Raw genomic sequence first — 23,131 nt, 5'->3', positions numbered from 1 at the left:
TATTCAAGCTGAAATCCATTTTGGGTGCAGGGGTTGGTGCGTAGGTATAGATTCGAGGACAGAAGTGTGAATGTACAGTCCATGACAAAGCACCACAGTCTTGCACCTTGAAGAAAACACTGTATCTGAAAAGTGCTGTGGGAAATACAAGAATATGTACTATTTTTTCCTTTAGTTTGTGAGGTATCCCAGGGGGAGCTCATCTGTAGAACATCATGAAACCAAAAGGATGTTGACGGAACAACAACTGCTTCACTTGGCTAAGGAACAATATCTTCATGAGGTTCTAGCCAGAAATACAGGAAGCATTTCTTGCCCAAAGTACAAGTGTAGTGATACGATTTGTGACAACTGTGGCGACTCTTGTGCCCAATCCCACAACAAGCAAAACAAGAGGTGGTCATGTGGGAAACTGCATATCAAATCTATCTAAAAGGCTTTTTATCATATTTACTTCATTCATTTGACCAAGTGGATTACAAGATGGAAATGAAATTAGTAGTACAGTGTGGAAGTAGTTTATTAGATTGAGTCCATTCCTATCGCTTTGACTGAACTAAACAATTCATCTCCTCATCCAGACAATGAGGACTCTCATCGCAGATTGTTTAGCACACGCATGCCAATGCTCAGAATGTCTTAAACACAAATTTCCAATATAGTTTATCTTGTGTATAGTCTGAATGAAGACCCATAAGACAATTGGTCTTCTCTGTTGATTAAATGGGAACTTCCTATAGCCAGTGCTCAAATTATCAAATATTTGCCTAAAGCAAGCCTATCTATCAAGATATGTGGAAACTGTATTATATGTAAAGCAAATGCTTTTGTTTTGGAGATTTTGAGCAGGATAAATGATCAAATTTACCAGAGATTGAACTGAGTAGAAGATGCTATATATTCATAATTTCAGCGGTCAAGACTACATATTTCTTTCAAATGACAAGTGATGAACTCATTCATAATATAAAACAGACAAATGAGCTCTGCTCAACATATTTTTATTGATTTCTGTCATCTCTGTAAATTACCACTTTATACAATAGATGCATTACACAAGCGATTAGTTAGCAGAATATAGCCTTACTGCAGCCAGTTTGTTTGCTGAACTGTATCCAGACAAGAACTATTTGCACTATTCAAAAAGAATCTTGTCATGCACCCATTTTTCATCACCAATATTCCCATTCAATAATCATTATTAATAATAACTGATTCCTGTTGGTATCAAACAAGTCTCTTCTGCATCTTGAAAAAGACTGTACTTTTCTCCCTTTTGGGAAGGAATACCGCTAAAAGAGAGCCAGACCTGGCCTGCACTGAAATTTAACAGCGCCTGACTCAGCACAGTTGCCAGCAGTCATGTCTGTCAGCAAGGGTTAGGTGTGGTTGAGTTTCATTAGCTAACACAATACTGAACATGGTTTACCCTCGTCCACGCTCACTGCTAAATTGTGTTCCAAGCCCATTCAGCTAACACTATTGCTGACAACTCTGTTCAGACTTGATTAAATTTCATACGGTAGACCAGGGAGCAGAGGATAACTTTGTGAATGAGCTGTTGCTCTTTAGTGGAATCTTTACTTTGTAAATACATTTTATACAATCAGAATTAGAAAAGCCATTTACTGTATAATTACTGTCCAATGACTCAGATTACATTTCTGACAAACATGCTTTTTACATGCAGTGTTGTTGTAGCCATGTTGATCCCAGGATAGTAGAGAGACAAACTGGGTGAGGTAATATCTTTTATTGGACCAACTTTTGTTGGTGAGAGAGACACAAGCTTTCCAGCTACACAGAGCTCCTCTCCAGGCCTGGGAAAGGTGCTCAAGAGTGTCACAGCTAAATACAAGATTGAACAGATAGTTTAGCAAAAGTAATTAGCACATATTCTAATGGTTCCTTACCTCACCCACTTTCTCTGTCTCTCTGGTCATGCTTTTCTGCGAATATTTAGCAACTGTCTTCTGAATTAAGCTCTTCTGTGTCTGCATCAGCTTCCCAGAACAATGTGTACAGCATCTGTTGGTACAGCAGCTATTGGCCTCTAAAGAGCTGCTATAAAACGTCACTGGATTTTACTTCTTCGATTCTGTGGTTCTGGAGACTAACTTCAGAATGATAGGTTCTGCTGGAGTTATGAATCCTTTTGAAAGCAGTTTGAGAGGTATCTGCAGCAATTAGAGAAGATCATTTAGATCCCACTGAATAAAAGACAGATAAAAAGGGGACATAGGACAGAGGCATTTTGTCCTTGGGAATAGGACTGTTTCTGGCCTTCTCAGGAACACAAACCCTTGTATATCTGTGTCACGGGTCTTTGATTTTCCCTGTTTGAAGTTTACAACAAAATTTGTGCTAAACATGGATATTTCACTTCACAGTGGGTCATGCAAACTTCCTGGGGTTCACAGCCCTCCCTCTACCACTGGTTTAGTTGACATGTAGGTTTAAACTAAGCCAAAATCTCTAAATGTAACTCATATTGAAAAGGTTTGCCTGATTTTGGGGTAGAGGCGGGCCTGGACCAAACCACAAATCCAAATGGCTTATTTTGCAAGTCGGAGAATTCCATTAACATTTTGGCTAGGATTTGGTGAAGGTAAAATTGGAACTATCAGCATATATTCACTGCCTTTAGGTAGAATGGTGTCTTTCTGTGTAGTCCTAGTGAAAGGAAGTGAGTTGAGTCCTGATGAAGCTAAATGAACCAATAACAAACATTCACTTGCCTTCCTACAACAAATTGTCCAAGAGGGAATTCTTTTGGATGATCATATGGGCACCTGCTGAAATGTTATTTGTGGAGATTGGTTATTTATGATCATTCTTACAGTCCCCTGCTCCCTTTGTCTCCATGATTCACAGCTAAATATTTCTCCATGATGTTCAGGGAAGGAGATAAATGTGCATTTCTGAATAGCAAGGTTCCTAGTTCCAGGGAATGACAGATTCTTGACAAAATCCTTTATCTAATATGTCTGTGTCACAGTACGTCTGCATTACAGTACTCCTAGTTATGGTTTGTGAAGGCCTTTGGCTTTCATATATGTAGTGTTCATCTCAACAAGAGCTTGCTTCCTGCTAAAAATGTTTAAAGCCTGTGACCTTCATAATTGTCAAGGTGGGTTATGACTTTGCATTGGAAGTCTGGCAATATTTTGACTCAAGCCATTGTTTTCTTCGGAAAATGTTACGTAGGCAACTAAGCAAAAGGGGGGTTTGGACTTCTAAGGAGCCACTTTACTAAACAGATGAAGGATGAGCCATGATTTGCAGAAACCTCACCTTAAACTGCCTAGGGACTTGAACAACAAAAACAAGGACTCATTGATAATGTGTTACTGGTTAGGAGTCAAGCCATTTCATTTCTGTATGGAACACTATGCTGATGTCAACTAATGTACTTGATTGAAGGTTTCCACTTAAGCTGATTAATCCTTCTCCCTCTCATTTCTCTCTCCTAGACAGTCTCTTACCCCTTTCAGAATATTCCATTGCAAATTTCAGACTACTTCACATTATGCACATTAAATATGGTGTATAGTCTGCCGTGTATTATACCTGTACGCTTTGCATCTTGTGTTGCATATTTCTCTTGCACTATATCCCACTGTTCTAGCCAAATAAATTGAGGCAGTTTTATATTAACTGTTTTTGCAAATAACTGCGTATAAATCTGGATTTCTCACCTGGGTTTCTTTGCAGGGTCTGAAGGTGAAATTCTGCAGCAGACTGGTGATAGCAACTTTCATGGAGAGGAGAGCAAATCTCATTCCAATGCAGTTCCTGGGTCCAGCTCCAAAGGGCAAGTACATATAAGGATCCATGGTCTCTTTGTTCTCTTTACTGAACCTGGTTCCAGATACAAGCACCTGAGCATTTATATAGAAACTGAGACATAAATTCTTGCCTGCTGTAACTCCATTGACTTCAGCAGAGCTACCCCAGGGGTGACGTCACCTGAAAGGTCTTTTTTCTTTAGAGAGAGAACGTGCTCAGTTTTGGGGTGCAGAAACATGATCTGGTTTTAGAAATAACTTGTATTTGCCACACAAATGGTCTAACAATTACCCAGCCCCTTGCCATGTGGAGGAATTTCAGTTCAAGATCAAAGTTCTGTGCTTTCTCCCCAGGACTTCATGGGAACTTCATGAAAGCAAAGTCAAGGGTTGCTTCACAGCACCAGGGCCCTTCCTGGCCTCTACAGAGGATGTCCTGAAGAATGGCTGAACTGCCCTGTTGCAGGCAGGAATGAATCTTGGGATGAGTTTGGGTGGGGAAGAGGCTATTTCAAATGGGAACAGTTGGCAACATTTCATGAAAGCCCAGGGGCTAGCTATAAGAACTTGCAGGGCTAAAACCTGGGACTGTGGTCCCCTGATGCCTCCACAGGAGGCTGGGCTCCTGTCGGAAGACCCCGTAAGGCTGAGCCCAGCAGGAAGTACTGCCCAGCAGATCCTGAGTGGCAGCTCCTTGCAGTCCACTGATTGGCTGGCATTGGTACTTAAGCCAGGCAGCCATGACTGCGAATTGTCGGAGCAACAGTAGAAACTGCCTGGCTGTCTTGCTTCAGACCCCGTGTGTGAGAGATCTCAGACTCCGGCTTTTGGCCTTGCTTGTCTCTTGATGCCTGACTCTTGGTTTACCCTCTGGCCTATCTGGGACACTGCCTGCCTAATGATGCCTGTCTCTTGATTTGCCCTCTGGCCTGTCTTGGACTCTGACCCTCACATGGGTGTTGTGAGATTTAACTGAATAATTTTTGTGAAGTTTTTTTTAAATCCTCAGGTGGAAAATGCTATAGGGGTGTAATGTATAATTGATGTACTGATAAGGAGTATACACCGCTGGTCTCTACCAGATGGAATGTCAGACCTACTGAAATATGTGCAATCATGACACCCTCTCACTGGCTAATGGAAGATGTAATGCCTAATGCTGCTGAAGCTCATGAGGATTCTTCTTAATCGGAAATTATAAAAGCCAGTGTTTTTTTGGACAAGAAGTTCTGACTTTTGGGCAGACTTTTGATTTCATCTGTTTGGCCATCGAAACTTGACAAAGTACATAGAAGTGTCAAGTGGTGTCAGAAATGAATTTCAACCTCAGGCTGGACAAGAGAGTGAACAGCAAAAACAAAGAAACCGAGCTGACAATCAGCTTCTGTAGGATACAATGAGTTTTCCTGTGGAGGTTCAGTTGATAGTCCTTAAACCATCTGAGTGAGAGTTCTAGGCAAAGCTTCTGCAGAGTAATGAAGTCCCATTAATGCTTGTGATTACCAGTTATATTCACCTTCCAGCTGTTAATGATGTTGCATTGCAACAGTACCGCCTCATCATGGCATGGTCTGTCATTGGTCAGGCTACTGTAAAGTGTAAGTGCAGGGCCATAGACATCCGTCAGCTGGATCAGGCAAAATGTTTCTCTATATCTTCTATATGTGACTGTTATAAAGAGGAGTGGCACCTTGGAAACATGAGCATTGAGTTCATAAATGAAAGACCAACAGAACTCAGGTACAGTTGCTCATATTGGGCATATAATCTTGCTCCTGTTGAAGTTAATGGGGATTTTCCAATTCGCTTCGGTGGAAGCAGGAGCAGGTATTCTGATATTCTCTGAAGACTCTCTGCCTGCCTTGTTATGAACAGTAATGAAGGTTAACCATGACAAGGAATTTCTTTGCAAGAGACTGATATTTAAGAATGAATTTAAAGATGTCAGTACTGTATATTACTACTTCCCTATCAATACAGGTTCTGTACCTTTCAGGTCTGAACTCCTCTGGTTCTGGCCAGTATTCTGGGATATGATGCATAAGGAAGGATGGGATCATAACGACAGTGCCCTTGCGAATGGTCACTCCATTTATCTCTACATCTTTCTTGCAGACCCTTTCAATTCGCCCTCCGATAGGAAAGAGCCTGAGGGTTTCACTCAGTGTCATGTCAACATACTCCATCTGCATCAGGGCATCATACGTGAGAGGCGCCTTTAGTGGAAAGCAAAAATGTTGATCAGGCATGTGGGAGTTTACACATCTTGTTTTAATCTGATCAGTGTTAAAACCATCCTGTCCTCCCCAATTTATCTCTTGTCAAAGTACATGTCCTAGGTATATTGGGGGTAAAGCTGGGAGTTCACCTTCATTTTCCTTTCCTCAGTGTAAGTTAACAGGAATCTGTGCCCATTTTCCTTATGCTGAAAGCTTAGATAGAAAGGGACCCCACCTAAACACAAAAGCTGTTTGAAAACAAAGCTTGTAGTTAAAATTGGCAGTTCTGAGCCCCTTGCTGTGGCCAAAATATTGGTGAAAAGTGGCTTCAGTGGAGAGAGGCGGGTACAGGAGCCCAGTGTAAGAGGTTATAAAAACAAGTTGGTACCCATGAAAATGTGATTTTACCATATTGCCCTGTCACTGCTCCATGTCTCTCAGCCAATCCCCCCTCAATATTGTGCAGATGCTTTCTCTTCTTACATTCGCCCCTTCCCTCCTCCTTTGCCTCTGCCCCATAAATACCTTATTGTTGAATAGCAGGATTAAGAAAACAGATGTAAATTGTCCCTTTTAATATGCATTGTTGAATGGTGGGATTTTGAGGAGAGATAAATGACTGAAGTTGGTGGAAGGGGTAGACATAAAGACAAACAGATACAGAGAAGACTTATATGTGGGTTGGTGAAGATTTCTTTTATTGTCTTCTCACTGTCCTTCTGAGCTCCCAAAGGGTTGGTGAATCAACACTTAGAATATTTTTTAATACAACCATTTAATTTCTTTAAAGAACAGTGTTGCTGACTTTGAACTAGAGGAGAGGGATTTCCCATAAAGAGATGCTACATATCACTGAGCATCCAATACTCTTACCTGGTTGGGAAGAACAGAGTCTATCTCCTCCTGCAGCTTCTGCTGTACATCGGGGTGAGTAGCTAGACTGTAAACCAAGTAGCCAAGAATGGAGCTGGTGGTCTCATAGCCAGCAAAAATAAAGATAATTGCTTGTGCCAGAATCTCAACATCAGTCAGGACTGTGAAAAGAGATTATAAACGGGCAGAAAAGGTGAAGTCCAAATTCACAGTATGTAAACTGTGCTGTTTGGGGAACAGTATATATTGTATTTTATATACATACACACAGATGAGGAAGGTTTCTTTTATTGTCCCATGTGCAGGAGCACAGGGTTGAGGTAGGTGAATTAGATGCTAATAATTGATTTGAGTCCCTGGTATTGAGAGTTGACTTATTCAGAAAACACCAATCAAAACAAGGAAGTCAAGTTTGCTGTAGTTCTTCTGCAGGTATTATAATTATAGTTTACTTTAATAAAAAAAATCATGTAACATGTATAATCCTGCCACAATCCCCATGAAAGTTTCTCCTGATTAAAGCAGCAGGGCCTAAAGAAATTACTAATTGCAAATTATGGGTGTATGCATCATCCTGTGGCCTGATGAACTTGTTCGGCCGCGAGTCTGGTGTAAGGTCACTGAGCTCACTACAGCCCTGAAACCTGGAGAGTGAGGCAGAGACCTTGGTCTGGAGTTGGTGTAATCATCACATCCTGTAGAGCAGGAAAAGGCTACTGAAGGGGTTAAAATGAGAATGTCTGTGTTTGGATCTCAAGCTCATCCCTCACCCCGAGACTTGAGTTCTACAGGGAAAGTAAATGCAGTCCCTGTGTCCCTCTGAAATGACCCTGCTAGCTAATGAATGGTCAATTGCTGGGCTCCAGAGCCAGCTGTGTCTTCTCCCCTTTAGGCAGAGAAGGGGTGTCAGATGTGAGGCTTTTTGAGGAAGGTGTGAGAAAAGAAAAAAGGGGAGAAATTCTCTCACATCACCTGCGTCCATCCACCCCGGAAAAGAACTGAGAATATTTGTTCATAGTGGTAAATACAATGCTGACAAATATTTGGGGGAGGGAGGACGGACAGTTTGTCCCTGGGTATATTGGTACATACCACCCCAGTATCTTTTATTGACCAACCCTAATTAATATGCTGTAGAAGATGCCATGGAATGCGCCTTTTTTTTTTTTTACTGCAGGAAAGGAGACGTTACCTATTTTATACAACACTGTTGTGCAAATGAGCACATGAATGAGTATAAATCTTCTCCCCAACTGCACAGGATGAACAATCCAATTCCCCTCAGTCCAGGAGCCTCCAAAGGCACTCATGATTATAAATAATTTCATGGTTTTACCTTTATTTGGGTGATCCAACCCATTGCTCTCGTGACTGGTGTTTAAATTCTGGGAGTCAATCATCAGCTGCAGGAAATCCACTCGATCCTAGGAAGAGAAGTAACATTCAGAAGACAGCTGATGGCAAAGACGGCAGACTTGGACTCTCATTCTCACAAGAAGCAGTGAGCAGAGCGTGGAACCACAACGCTAAACCTCTTTAGTCCGGATTGCTTGGCACCCTTATATGGCTTTACAATTTGGAGGGGAAATAATCTCAGTAAGTGTATTTCAGAAGTACCACCTCTACCATAGGGTTTAATATTCTCCCTGGGACTGGATTGAGGAAGTCCTGCAGGGTAATAAGAGTGACTCTGTCCTCTTATCTTTGGTGTGAAGACCACGTCTTGTATGGGGACCATGTTGCTGAATATTGAGTATTTGTCGTCCTGCACTGTATCTACTGCTTACTCAGCAGTATCTCTCCCTCTCTCTGCTCCAGCATCCCTAGTCCACTCCACGGGTGATCACATTTTCTGCCAGTTTGCTGTCAAATCAAAAGCATTGCAAGCCTAAATTGCAGTTGCTTTTACCCTGATGTAGCCCGAGGTCACTGCTGCATTCGTTCTGTTCTGTGACTCTGCTGGGACTTTAGTTCCAGCAAAATTCTGGATGTGTTGTAATGCTGGCTTCTGGCCATTATTTGACTTTAGTTGCATTTTCAATGGTGTCACGTGAAGAATTTTTCACGTGGGTAACTGAATGGATAATATTCTTTGGTTCCATCATTGAAAAAGTCTTCCTTACCGTGGGGGTGTCTCTCTTGCGCTTTTCCTTTATTTTGGTGACTGACCGTGCAAAGAATTCCAGGGCATCACTTGGGAAAATGTTCACATTCAGCATATTAAGAAGAGGAGTAAGGAATGGAAATACAGCTAGAGCAGAGAGAAATTCATTGTGAGAGTGAGGCAACCTGGGCAAAAAAATCCATTTCCTTAAGATATTAACGGAAAAATATGATCAGAACAATCAATTTGACAATATTTAGACTCTTTTCTGAATGGTTCAAAATCCAGATTTTACTGGTTGGCTGTTCAGATCCAAATGACATTCTTAGCTGAACCAGGCACTGAGCAAGTACATTCTACAGTTCAGTGATTCAAATCCAGCTCCAGACAGTAGCAATCTAGTGCCCAATTCACCCCTGGAGCAAATGGGCACCGCTCCCATTTACATAGGCAGATGTGCTGACACGGTATAGTGTGTGTACTACCCAAAGGCAACAGGGAGTTGAGAGGGATAATCAGTTCCTTCCTGAGCTCTGCCTGGGGCAATGCAGCTTCACACTACCCCTTACTAAAGTTGCTGCCTCACTGCTACAAGTTAGCCCTGTGTATGAATACCTGCCCCAAGAGCATTCCAGTCCCTCAGGCAGGACCGGATTAACTCTCCTGTGGGCCCGGGGCTATTCCATTTTTATGGGGCCCCTGTATACAAGTCTTTTTCCTAATTTAAAACAAAATGATCACAATTATGGCATTGAGGCTATTAACGTTATCCTAAACTTGCCTTTTAATTAACATAAAGCTGTTCTGTGGTTACATTTCAGTCTTAAAACATGTAGAATATAGTTAAATTAATTCAAAGTAGCCTGCTTCTTACCTTAGAACAGCTGTTATATTAGTTTCCTTCTGGGAGGGAGTTTGGTGCAGGAGGGGATTCTGACCTGGGGTACAGGGTTGGGGTGCAGGAGGGGGTGTGAGCTTCCCGACCAATGGGAGCTGCAGGGACGGTGCTGGGGGCAGGGTCAGCCTGCGGAGCCAGGGGCCGCAGAGACGTGCCAGCAGCCAGCCACTTCCAGGAGTGGTGTGAGGCCACAGCATGCAGGTAGCCTGCTGAGCCCTGCTGCGCCAGGGCCCCTCTTAGCCCAGGGCCCTGGGCTGCAGTCCCTAAAGCCCCTGTATTAATCCGGCCCTGCTCTCAAGCCATGTGTGTCTGGTGTTTTTTTACCATTGAAAACTGGGGTCGATTATGCTCTCTGAGTGCAGGACATTCCTCCAGCTAGCACTAGCAATATTCCACAGAAATAGCTTCCCACCCCAAGAAATCTTTGGAAAAACCAAACTAATAACAAAGCCTGGCATACTCAAGATGAAAATATTGTTGCCCTTTTTGTCCTGAGCAGCTAGTCAAGCTTTGGGGCTGGAAGTAGAAACTGGTGGTAATCAGGCATTTCTTTGAAGCAGTTTTGTTTATTTACAAAGACTGTACAAAGTCCTGTCTCTCTGAATACAGAAGGAACCAAGAACAAAAGGAGCAGTTTCTTAGCTAACAGCCCCCCAACCTCTGTAGCCAACATCAAACTCAAAAGAACAGTCTATCTTTTTCCAGGACCAAATTTGTGCTTACAGGCTCCTGCTTGGCTTTTTCTTGGCTCTTTGCCTCTTCCTCTCTCTGTTCTTGACTGTGACCTCAGTATCTGTGTGTACTCCCACACCTGCTGGTCACAAGACCCAGTTGAACTCATTGCCCCATGCGGTGCTAATTTCTGGGCAGACTGTATTAGGCTTTGTTTTAGGTGTGGCCCCTTAAGTGTCTCTTACAATTATCTTAAACGGAGGACACACTCAGACTTCAGCTTGAATGAGGCTTTACCTCAACCCATAACAAGGTTTCACCCAGCTCATAACAATATTCTGAAAGCGTTTGAAGTTTGTTTCAGACTGTCTTGAATGTTCTCAAATCCTTTACCGTCTCATATGCTAGAAACCAGTTCCAAATCTCCACTACACTGTTTCAGAGTAGCAGACGTGTTAGTCTGTATTCGCAAAAAGAAAAGGAGGATTTGTGGCACCTTAGAGACTAACAAATTTATTTGAGCATAAGCTTTCGTGAGCTACAGCTCACTTCATTGGATGTGACCCTTCCTACCTGCTATACAATAAAATGGCCAAATGTTGGTGGTCTTCGTGTCAACACAACTCCACTGACTATAGAAAATCTTCTCTTCTAGAGATTACCATAGCCATTAGGCATAGCATGATTATAATTTGATACAGATTAGATCATCCTAGTGTAATCATAGACTCATAGGACTGGAAGGGAACTTGAGAGGTCATCTAGTCCAGACTACTGTTCTTATGGCAGAACTAAGTAACTTAGTTTCCCTAGACATAGGCTAAGGTATAGAATGGAGCAGTATGTACTGTTGTTGCTCCACTCATCCTTACTGAACATCAGGATCACAAACTTGGATGGAGTTTTCAATGAGCAGGAGTCAACTTACATATCAAAATAAAGAGTGGGGAAAAGACATCAAACTTCACTAGTTTCTTAACCTCCTTCACAAATGGGTCTTGGGGATTGTTCATTGAGTCAATATTCACGCCAAACGAAGTGCTTGTGATAACATCCATGCTGTAGGCACCAAACACACTAAGAAAAGATGGAAAATAAAATACTGATTGTGGACTTAACGTTTGAAATAGGTGATTGTAACCTTTCACTTGCTTCCCATATGACACCTCCTTAAAGAAAACAAAACCCTCAGGAGGAATTCTCTTTCCTTCTGAAAACAAAGAAAGATATGCAATACCAGTATTGCATCTGTGAGGAAACAGGCAAATTTCCATAAAGCCTCATTCAGAACTAGCATAGCCTAGAATCTCGTAATCTTCCTCGGGGTATGACACAGTTATTAGCTCATGTGTAGATATTCTGGGGGAGTCAGACCTGCTCAAGTGCTGTGATTATCTTGTCAGCTAATGGCTGTGGCCCTTGAAGCCCTAACACTAAGACAGTGTAGTCTCTGTTTGCTCCAGTCGTAAAATCTGTGGTTTTGGAACCAAGTATGCTAAGTTCTGTCCCCGATGCTGCATGTATGGTGACAATGAATTTATTACCATTAGTTTTATTTACTATTTGCATGCCATTAGTACAATATATTAGCTGCGCCCCAGACAGACACAATCCCTGCCCCGAAGAGCTCACAATCACACCGTATCAACAGCTGTTGTCTGACAAGTCCCAGCCTTGCAGGACAGAATTACTCACTCTTTAACAGCTATGGGTTCATCCTTTTCCACTTGCTTCTGAACATTTCTCACCAAAACCTTCCCATAATGCATCATGATGGGAAACATCTGAAATATGAATCAGAGCACACAAATAAAAATGTCCTATTTATAGATAATTAGTATAGTAACTTTTCCTCTTGTTTAAAACATGGTTCCTAATAGCCTAGGGGAGAATCATAAACATTCACAAGCATCATGTCTTTCGGCTTTCTGGCATTTTCATTTTAATCATTTTCCTTTTTACATGAGGAGGCGCAAAGAAAACAAGCTGATTTAGTAATCTGATTCTGACAGAAGAGACCAGACCATTGTGACTATCTTTGCTTCAGTGCTGTCTGCACTGACCCAGTGGTTTAGTTTGTGACTGCTCTTCTGGGTTTTACCTCCTTTAGCTTCCCACTGGTGAAGGTTGGAGAGAGCACAGTGCGAATCCTCTTCCACTGCTCATCCTCAGCGATGGAGACAGCCGACTCTAGCAATCCTGTTGGACCAAATCTCTGGGGGGGAAAGGCAAAGCACAGAAAGGATCATATCTAGCTCTCATTGATTGTTTCAACTCAGCAGAGTTTGTCCTGAGTATTTTTTTGTATTCCCAACTTTTGTATTCCTAAGAGGTTCAGCCGCTTTTCAAGTGCAATCAAATAGGTTTCTTTGAGAACCAAAGTACCCTATTCCAACTGAGCTTTTTCTCCCTCCTTCTTGAGTGGAGTGACATGCAGTGGGAAATGAGCTTAATTCTGGATGTACATTCATTCTCCTATACTAAGAGACTCTAAAGCTTTCCAGTACTGTGTGTTTCTAACAGTAATTGAGATTGTTTTCATTTAAGACTTTATTATGTCTTAATGAAGAAGGTTAAAGATTGGAAACCTACCCGTCGGTTGGTAAAGGTGGTGTAGCACTCTTTCACCAGCACAGTTTTAATGAGTGTAGAATCCAGGATGGCCAGCACAGGCTGTCTGCCTTCATAAAACCTAGGGAAAAAATAACACATTGCAAAACCCACCAATGTCAATGGAGAATAAGGAATTATATGGAAGCTCCTTCATCAAGTTTTCTATGATGGCCACAAGATCTAGTCTTCATGAGCTTTTTATAGTAAAGTCCATGACTGGATATGAAAAATAGAAATATTTTTATGTAATCTCTTTCATTTATAGTCATCAGGGTGCTACTGGTAACAATAGGTCAAGGATTTGCAGACAGAAATGTGGTTTTTAAATTGATGATGCTCATTTAATTTCATCCCATTCCTCCTAGTTATGCCTTTTTCTAATCCTCTCAACACCTCCACTATCTCCTTGATGTTTACATCCTTCAAATACATGTAGAACATTCCCTACAAGTCCTCATTTTGCCAAGCAGTACATACTCAGTTCCTTAATCTCTCTTCATAAATCAATCCCTTCATTCCCACTGGAGCTAGAATAGACTTTTTCCAGAATTAGATTTGTACTGAAAACATCTTTCCAAAACCAGATAAAAGACACATGTTTTTCTGTGACACAAGCACCTTGACCTGTGTCATTAGGGAGCATTTCTACAATGTAGAAATAGAAAGTTTTTTACAAAAAACGAATGTACAGCCGGATGTTACCTTGACTCATAACATAGTGTGAAAATTATGAGATTTCTTCAAGTTTCTTTGCAAATCTTAAAGAAAAGATCCAGGCGTACAGGAGACTGAGCACCTCCAACGCCCACTGCAATCCATGGCAGTTTAAGGTGCTGTGAATCATCAGTTGTTAACTCTTGCAATTTTAGGCGTTTGTGTTAAGTTTCTGATGGTGTACCAATTTCTGGCATCAAACTCATGACTTTTGCCCTTCTTCAGAATGCCCACCATTTCCCATTACTTTCAAAGTGTTTGAAGCCTGAGGGTGCCCTTCGTGAAGATGGCTTCCATATCTCTACTTTGCGTGTAGAAGCAAGGCCACCTCTAGTAAAGATGTTTGCTCTCTCACATTGTTTCCAATGGGCCACCCTCAGGAAACATGGGTGTCCTTGGGCTCTGTACTGGGAATTGTAAGGAGACGATGGTAAGGAGAGAAGGCAGGAAGATGGCTGGTACAAGGATATGTGGACTGCTGTAGGGAGAAGAGTAATACGGGTTGCAGAAGGAGACTAGGGCAGAGGAGGCTGTAGGGAACAGGAGGGAAGATGAGGGAGTGCAGAGAAACAGGAGCGGCAGAGTGGAAGACCCACTGCCTATCATGCTGACTGGTATTGTCTCGTTGTTTCCTTGTCCTGTTGTCTTTTGTCTTATTCTTGGATTATAAACTCTGTGGCAAAGACTGTCTTTTTGTTCTGTGTTTGTACAGCTCCTACGACAATAGGGTCCTGGGCCATGACTGGGGATCCTATGTGCTACAATAATACATAATAATAATAATTAATAATAACAATTAATGGGTAGGAGAGTTTGTGGGGAAAAGGAAAGAAAATTGGGGAGGGGTGGGGCATTTAAAGGTATTTTCCCTAGACTCTGAAACTCTTTCAGAGATGTTACAGTGAATAGATATATCCATTACTGAAAACAGCAAGGTGTGTTCCAGGTTTAGAGCCAGAGTTATAATCATAGTGACAAAAGGTGAAGCAAACATCCAATGCAGAAAAAGACTGGTGGTAATGCAGATGTATTGCGCTTCATCAGGTCAGGACAGATGTGACAAGGCAGATCTATCACTCTATCTTAGGTGATATAGAAATACCCATCAGCTACAGCATTATGGCTGTTTCTCAAAGGAGTATCTGGGGTATATATACCTTCTGTCACAGGTTTTAAACAAGGAGAATAGGACACCTGAGTTATAAACCCTGCTGGATTCTGTTCCTATTAAAGGCAGTGGGAATTTTGTTATTGACATGACTGAAAGCAGGACCTAGTCACCTGGATCGAAATTTCAACACCTTTCATCTTACAGGCCAGGTTAAGCTCTATATAACATGATGTTAAGCTCCCCTCTTCTGGTGGATTTTTTTTTCACAATCTGATTTAGATTTTGGATGAACTTTAAAGACCCTGAGCTGATGAATACTGTCTAGTAAAATACTTACCCCCAGATTTTCCCATATTTCTGAAAGCAGTTTTTGTCAAAGTCCACTACACCCTGCAGAAGAAATGTTAAAATGGAATTAGAAGTGGAGGAAGAGTACTCAGGCAGAAATTTCATCAGCTACATGGCAGAAACTGCCTAGGGACTCTTGAGGATCTACACTATGAGCAAAGGCTGCCCTCAGATAGACAGGCACATTGACTTTGATGGTTAAATCATACATGTACCTGTGCGCATAGTTCAGCCTGATGTTCGGTACTGTGATTTCTTTTTTAAACTACAAACATAGCTGGGTTGGCTTGATGGGTCTGCCTGTTGCTTGGTGGGTCTACCTGTCTGCTGCGTCTGCCTGTTGCTTGGTGGGTCTACCTGTCATTCCTGCGATGGGTTGGGGGAAGGGAATATTCTACCGTGTTTGGTTAGGGGCGTTCAGACAACCCAAGAGCTGCCCAAGTAGTTTAGTGGTTAATAAATAAACAAATAAAACAAATAAACAAAATAAAGTAAACAAATAAAAATTTTCCAGTTATGCAGATACAGTGTAATGGTCACAAGGGACAGCATGCTGCCCTTTTAAGAAAGAGCCATATACTCCTCCTTTCCCTGTGCCATATAAGGAGGAAGCAGGAAGCCTGCTGAGATGGGAAATTGAGGCTAGAGCTGGCAGCTGGGCGGAGAAGATTCCCGAATATGAGGCCTGTGTGATTCCCAATGACCTTGTGAGCAACAAGACCCTCCTAAGACCATCATTGGATATGTGTGCCCGTCTGTCAAACCTGAACTTGAGGAGACTGTAAGTAAACAGTGTACCAAAAAAATGGTGTAAATGTAAATGGTGAGTCTGCAAACCAGCTACATCTGTGTTTGTCTTTTTTGAGTTAGCACCAAGGTCTCACTGGGTCCTTCACTTGAGCTGTACAGAATAGGTGTCATGGTCTACATTACAGAGATTCTGTGCTGTCGTGGGTCTTCACATGCCAGCAGAGAAGCTTGTACAGGATACATCCATCAGTGCAGTGGAAATGTTTTGGTACTGTAATATGAGGGACGTGTGTTTCTGGAGCCCTCAGTCACTTACTTTGCGATACTCCAAGCTGGTCCCAAAGAAAGGCAGGGGTGTTGGCCCAGGAATACCCAGTTTCTTAAATAAACCATGTGGCCAGATCCCATATCTGTAAAATAATAAGAATCTGAAGGTCACATAACAGTGACAATAGGCTGTTGGATCTCAAAGCTATCCAGAGGCAGCGGAGCTGTTGCACAATAACAGGAACGAAGCTGTGGAAAATTTGGTCCAAAAATTAGTATTTTGTAAATCTGTTTAATAAACACAGCGAGTGATAAGCTTCACTGCTGTAATGGACCATCAACGAGTGAGCCCTGAGGTAAAAGCCATCATCTCATAAAGGAATAATTGTTCCAACAGAATGGGTCCTTCAAGCCATTAGCAAAATGCAAAAGCCTCTCCAGGCTCATTGCCAGCACAGGGAGAGGAGCCAATAAAGGGAGAGAGAAACACAGGGGAAAAAAAAACCTTACATATGTTTATTACGGACAAACCAAAGCCGAGCCAGACATTATGTCCTGAGCGGAGCTTTTATAAGGCTGCACTTTAATTTCATGTGTTGTTCTCCTTGTGCTTAGCCCAATGTTACTGCAGTGGTGTGTCGAGGAGCCTAGTCTGATGGGTTTCTGTTTGGATTTTGTTGACAGCTTTGCAGATTTCTCTCCTCTGAAGCACCCTTTTTTTGGTGTTGTAAAGTTATTACTCCTACCTCAGGGCTCTCTGCTTCTCTATAAAGATCTGGGCTGTAGCCTTTTGAAGCTTGTCTTGGGCTGTGTTGAAAGAGCTTTTCAAAATATTTGTTTCTGGATGGAGGTTACCAACTTCCCATGGAAGAACTTTATCACTGGGTGAATGTTATAGCTCTAATGTTTACCAAGGAAACCTTAGCAGAGGCTTTATTTAGGCCAGAACAAAGTGGGGAGGGGGGAGGGGGCAGGTTAAAAAGGGTAGGTATATTGAAAGGTTGACTTCTTGCTGATACTGTATTTTATTGTGCATCATACTGACACTGGAAATTGCACAAGATGTTTATCAATATTTATAATTCATTCCATGGATCCCAAAGCAGTTACAGACTCAGCAATAGTCCCCCTACTATCTAGCCCAAATTCTGCCACAGTAAATCCTAGCCCTGGTCTACACTAGGACTTTAGGTCGAATTTAGCAGCGTTAAATCGATGTAAACCTGCACCCATCCACACAATGAAGCTCTTTATTTCGACTTAAAGGGCTCTTAAAATCGATTTCCTTACTCCACCCCTGACAAGTGGATTAGCGCTTTAATCGACGTTGCCGGCTCGAATTTGGGGTACTGTGGACACAATTCGATGGTATTGGCCTCCGGGAGCTATCCCAGAGTGCTCCATTATGACCGCTCTGGACAGCACTCTCAACTCAGATGCACTGGCCAGGTAGACAGGAAAAGAACCGCGAACTTTTGAATCTCATTTCCTGTTTGGCCAGCGTGGCAAGCTGCAGGTGACCATGCAGAGCTCATCAGCACAGGTGACCATGATGGAGTCCCAGAATTGCAAAAGAGCTCCAGCATGGACCGAACGGGAGGTACGGGATCTGATCGCTGTTTGGGGAGAGGAATCCGTGCTATCAGAACTCCGTTCCAGTTTTCGAAATGCCAAAACCTTTGTGAAAATCTCCCAGGGCATGAAGGACAGAGGCCATAACAGGGACCTGAAGCAGTGCCGCGTGAAACTGAAGGAGCTGAGGCAAGCCTACCAGAAAACCAGAGAGGCGAACAGCCGCTCTGGGTCAGAGCCCCAAACATGCTGCTTCTATGATGAGCTGCATGCCATTTTAGGGGGTTCAGCCACCACTACCCCAGCCGTGTTGTTTGACTCCTTCAATGGAGATGGAGGCAATACGGAAGCAGGTTTTGGGGACGAAGAAGATGATGATGAGGAGGAGGTTGTAGATAGCTCACAGCAAGCAAGCGGAGAAACCGGTTTTCCCGACAGCCAGGAACTGTTTCTCACCCTAGACCTGGAGCCAGTACCCCCCGAACCCACCCAAGGCTGCCTCCTGGACCCAGCAGGCGGAGAAGGGACCTCTGGTGAGTGTACCTTTTAAAATACTATACATGGTTTAAAAGCAAGCATGTGAAAGGATTACTTTGCCCTGGCATTTGCGGTTCTCCTAGATGTAGTCCTAAAGCCTTTGCAAAAGGTTTCTGGGGAGGGCAGCCTTATTACGTCCTTCATGGTAGGACACTTTACCACTCCAGGCCAGTAACACGTACTCGGGAATCATTGTAGAACAAAGCATTGCAGTGTATGTTTGCTGGCATTCAAACAACATCCGTTCTTTATCTCTCTGTGTTATCCTCAGGAGAGTGAGATATAATTCATGGTCACCTGGTTGAAATAGAGTGCTTTTCTTCAGGGGACACTCAGAGGAGCCCATTCCTGCTGGGCTGTTTGCCTGTGGCTAAACAGAAATGTTCCCCGCTGTTAGCCACAGGGAGGGGGGAAGGTTGAGGGGGTAGTCACGCGGTGGGAGGAGGCAAAATGCGACCTTGTAACGAAAGCACATGTGCTATGTATGTAATGTTAACAGCAAGGTTTACCCTGAAAGAGTGTAGCCACTGTATTATAAAATGTGTCTTTTTAAATACCGCTGTCCCTTTTTTTTTCTCCACCAGCTGCATGTGTTTCAATGATCACAGGATCTTCTCCTTCCCAGAGGCTAGTGAAGCTTAGAAAGAAAAAAAAACGCACTTGCGATGAAATGTTCTCCGAGCTCATGCTGTCCTCCCACACTGACAGAGCACAGACGAATGCGTGGAGGCAAATAATGTCAGAGTGCAGGAAAGCACAAAATGACTGGGAGGAGAGGTGGCGGGCTGAAGAGAGTAAGTGGTGGGCTGAAGAGAGTAAGTGGCGGGCTGAAGACAGGGCTGAAGCTCAAATGTGGCGGCAGCGTGATGAGAGGAGGCAGGATTCAATGCTGAGGCTGCTGCAGGACCAAACCAGTATGCTCCAGTGTATGGTTGAGCTGCAGCAAAGGCAGCTGGAGCACAGACTGCCACTGCTGCCCCTCTGTAACCAACCGCCCTCCTCCCCAAGTTCCATAGCCTCCACACCCAGACGTCCAAGAACGCGGTGGGGGGGCCTCCGGCCAACCAGCCACTCCACCACAGAGGATTGCCCAAAAAAAAGAAGGCTGTCATTCAATAAATTTTAAAGTTGTAAACTTTTAAAGTGCTGTGCTTAAAGTGCTGTGTGACATTTTCCTTCCCTCCTCCACCACCCCTCCTGGGCTACCTTGGTAGTCATCCCCCTATTTGTGTGATGAATGAATAAAGAATGCATGAATGTGAAGCAACAATGACTTTATTGCCTCTGCAAGCGGTGATTGAAGGGAGGAGGGGCGGGTGGTTAGCTTACAGGGAAGTAGAGTGAACCAAGGGGTGGGGGGTTTCATCAAGGAGAAACAAACAGAACTTTCACACCGTAGCCTGGCCAGTCATGAAACTGGTTTTCAAAGCTTCTCTGATGCGTACCGCGCCCTCCTGTGCTCTTCTAACCGCCCTGGTGTCTGGCTGCGCGTAACCAGCAGCCAGGCGATTTGCCTCAACCTCCCACCCCGCCATAAACGCCTCCCCCTTACTCTCACAGATATTGTGGAGCACACAGCAAGCAGTAATAACAGTGGGAATATTGGTTTCGCTGAGGTCTAAGCGAGTCAGTAAACTGCGCCAGCGCGCCTTTAAACGTCCAAATGCACATTCTACCACCATTCTGCACTTGCTCAGCCTGTAGTTGAACAGCTCCTGACTACTGTCCAGGCTGCCTGTGTACGGCTTCATGAGCCATGGCATTAAGGGGTAGGCTGGGTCCCCAAGGATACATATAGGCATTTCAACATCCCCAACAGTTATTTTCTGGTCTGGGAATAAAGTCCCTTCCTGCAGCTTTTGAAACAGACCAGAGTTCCTGAAGATGCGAGCATCATGCACCTTTCCCGGCCATCCCACGTTGATGTTGGTGAAACGTCCCTTGTGATCCACCAGAGCTTGCAGCACTATCGAAAAGTACCCCTTGCGGTTTATGTACTCGGCGGCTTGGTGCTCCGGTGCCAAGATAGGGATATGGGTTCCATCTATAGCCCCACCACAGTTAGGGAATCCCATTGCAGCAAAGCCATCCACTATGACCTGCACATTTCCCAGGGTCACTACCCTTGATATCAGCAGATCTTTGATTGCGTGGGCTACTTGCATCACAGCAGCCCCCACAGTAGATTTGCCCACTCCAAATTGATTCTCAACTGACCGGTAGCTGTCTGGCGTTGCAAGCTTCCACAGGGCTATCGCCACTCGCTTCTCAACTGTGAGGGCTGCTCTCATCTTGGTATTCATGCGCTTGAGGGCAGGGGAAAGCAAGTCACAAAGTTCCATGAAAGTGCCCTTACGCATGTGAAAGTTTCACAGCCACTGGGAATCGTCCCAGACCTGCAACACTATGCGGTCCCACCAGTCTGTGCTTGTTTCCCGAGCCCAGAATCGGCGTTCCACAGCATGAACCTGCCCCATTAGCACCATGATGCATGCATTGGCAGGGCCCATGCTTTCAGAGAAATCTGTGTCCATGTCCTGATCACTCACGTGACCGCGCTGACGTCGCCTCCTCGCCCGGTATCGCTTTGCCATGTTCTGGTGCTGCATATACTGCTGGATAATGCGTGTGGTGTTTAATGTGCTCCTAATTGCCAAAGTGAGCTGAGCGGCCTCCATGCTTGCCTTGGTATGGCGTCCGCACCGAAAAAAGGCGCAGAACGATTGTCTGCCTTTGCTCTGACGGAGGGAGGGGCGACTGACGACACGGCTTACAGGGTTGGCTTCAGGGAGCTAAAATCAACAAAGGGGGTGCCTGTACATCAAGGAGTATTTCAGGCAGGACTGCACGGAGGGTTCCAATAAGAAATGGTGCATCTAAGTTATCGTTCTTATTGGAACAAGGAGGTTAGCCTGGCCTCTGATTGATACATGGCTAGATTTACCTCGCTGCACCTTCTCTGTGAGTGACTGCAGTGTGATCTAGAGGAATGAGTCCCCTAGACAGGGGAGGAGGCAAATGAGTACAAAACAAATCTGGTCTATTTCTTGTTCTGACCCACTCCATCTATCTTTTACATCTTTGGCTGGCAGCAGACGGTGCAGAAGGACTGCATGCCATCCACATCTCATGGCTGCTCGGCAGAAGATGGTACAGTACGACTGCTAGCAGTCGGTATCGCCTGCCCGCTCACCATAAGATGGTTCAATAGGACTGACTGCAGGACTAAAGAGAATGACCTGGTCAAGTCACTCCAAATTTAGTCCCTGCACCCATGTCTGCCCAGGCGCTCCCAGCCGACGTGGCCAGGAGCACCTCGGACATGACGATGATGGCTACCAGTCGTACTGTACCGTCTGCTGCCACAAGGCAAGGGGTTGCTGCTACTGTGTAGCAATGCCGTACCGCGTCTGCCAGCACCCAGGAGACATAGGGTGACGGTTACCTGAGCGGGCTCCATGCTTGCAGTGGTATGGCGTCTGCACAGGTAACTCAGGAAAAAAGGCGCAAAATGATTGTCTGCCCTTGCTTTCACGGAGGGAGGGAGGGAACGGGGGCCTGACGATATGTACCCAGAACCACCCGCGACAATGTTTTAGCCCCATCAGGCATTGGGATCTCAACCCAGAATTCCAATGGGCAGCGGAGACTGCGGGAACTGTGGGATAGCTACCCACAGTGCAACGCTCCGGAAGTCGACTCTAGCCTCGGTACTGTGGAAGCGCTCCACCGAGTTAATGCACTTAATGCACTTAGAGCATTTTCTGTGGGGACACACACACTTGAATATATAAAACCGATTTCTAAAAAACCGACTTCTATAAATTCGACCTTATTCCGTAGTGTAGACACTAGAGGAAGTCCTTGAGGCTCAAACTCATAGCAATTCACAAAAATACTGTTTGCAGATCTCCCTAGATTGGATTATGGCTGGACCATCCCTTTGCCAATATGTCTTTCGAAAAGGTTTGCTAGCCAGAGAGCCCTTTGAGTTCAGAGGCTACAGATCCTACAGCAGTGGTTCTCAGCCAGGAGTCCGGCGCCCCCTGGGAGGCTGCAAACTGGTTTCAGGGGGTCCGCCAAGCAGGGCCAGTGTTGGACTTGCTGGGGCCCAGGGCAGGAAGCCAAAGCCCCACCATGCAGGGCTGAAGCCTTTGGCCCTGGACCATGCCACCTGAGGCTGAAGTCGAAGCCTGAGCAACTTAGCTTTGCGGGGCTCCCTGTGGCGTGGACCCTGGGCAATAGCCTTGCTTGCTACCCCCTACCACCGGCTCTGGCTTTTATATGCAGAAAAACGTTGTTGTGGCACAGCTTGGCCGTGGGGTTTTTATAACATGTCCGGGGGGGCCTCAGAAAGAAGCAGGTTGAGAACCCCTGTCCTACAGGACTGACATGCAAGTTGCATTTCAGGAGACCATTGGAATTAAGGCATTGACAATTCTCAAGATCTTGGAGGAAACAGCACAAGAAGAGAAGCTTTAGTTCAATAGAACTTTACTTACAGTATCAGGAGAGCGAGGAGGGTGATCAGAAGAGCCCAGGTCTCAATGGAGAAATGTGGAAGGAAGCTCATCCTCGCTCTGTACTCCTCTCGCTGACCAGTCTAACTTTGTTTTTCTCTTCTCTGCCCTGGATTAGGTTAGCGCCCTAGGAAAAATGAGAGAG

At 44.3% G+C, this 23,131-nt stretch overlaps 1 protein-coding gene across 1 annotated transcript; it reads right to left on the bottom strand.

The window, feature by feature from the left end:
- Positions 1-1,028: 1,028 nt before the first annotated feature.
- Positions 1,029-23,131, bottom strand: LOC125644068 (cytochrome P450 3A8-like). The gene is made up of 13 exons (XM_075133298.1): positions 22,969-23,131; positions 16,407-16,500; positions 15,330-15,382; positions 13,147-13,246; positions 12,656-12,769; positions 12,250-12,338; positions 11,483-11,631; positions 9,004-9,131; positions 8,217-8,304; positions 6,881-7,041; positions 5,778-6,004; positions 3,699-3,861; positions 1,029-2,177 (listed from the first exon to the last, which is right to left on the bottom strand). Exons 1-13 carry the CDS (start codon positions 23,037-23,039, stop codon positions 2,085-2,087), a joined length of 1,530 nt encoding a protein of 509 aa, XP_074989399.1. The 5' UTR covers positions 23,040-23,131; the 3' UTR covers positions 1,029-2,084.

Source organism: Caretta caretta, chromosome 10 (assembly GCF_965140235.1).
Source record: "Caretta caretta isolate rCarCar2 chromosome 10, rCarCar1.hap1, whole genome shotgun sequence".
Classification (NCBI taxonomy): domain Eukaryota; kingdom Metazoa; phylum Chordata; order Testudines; family Cheloniidae; genus Caretta; species Caretta caretta.
Note: the sequence above shows the minus strand (reverse complement) of the source record. Positions and strands in the feature narration are given on the sequence as shown.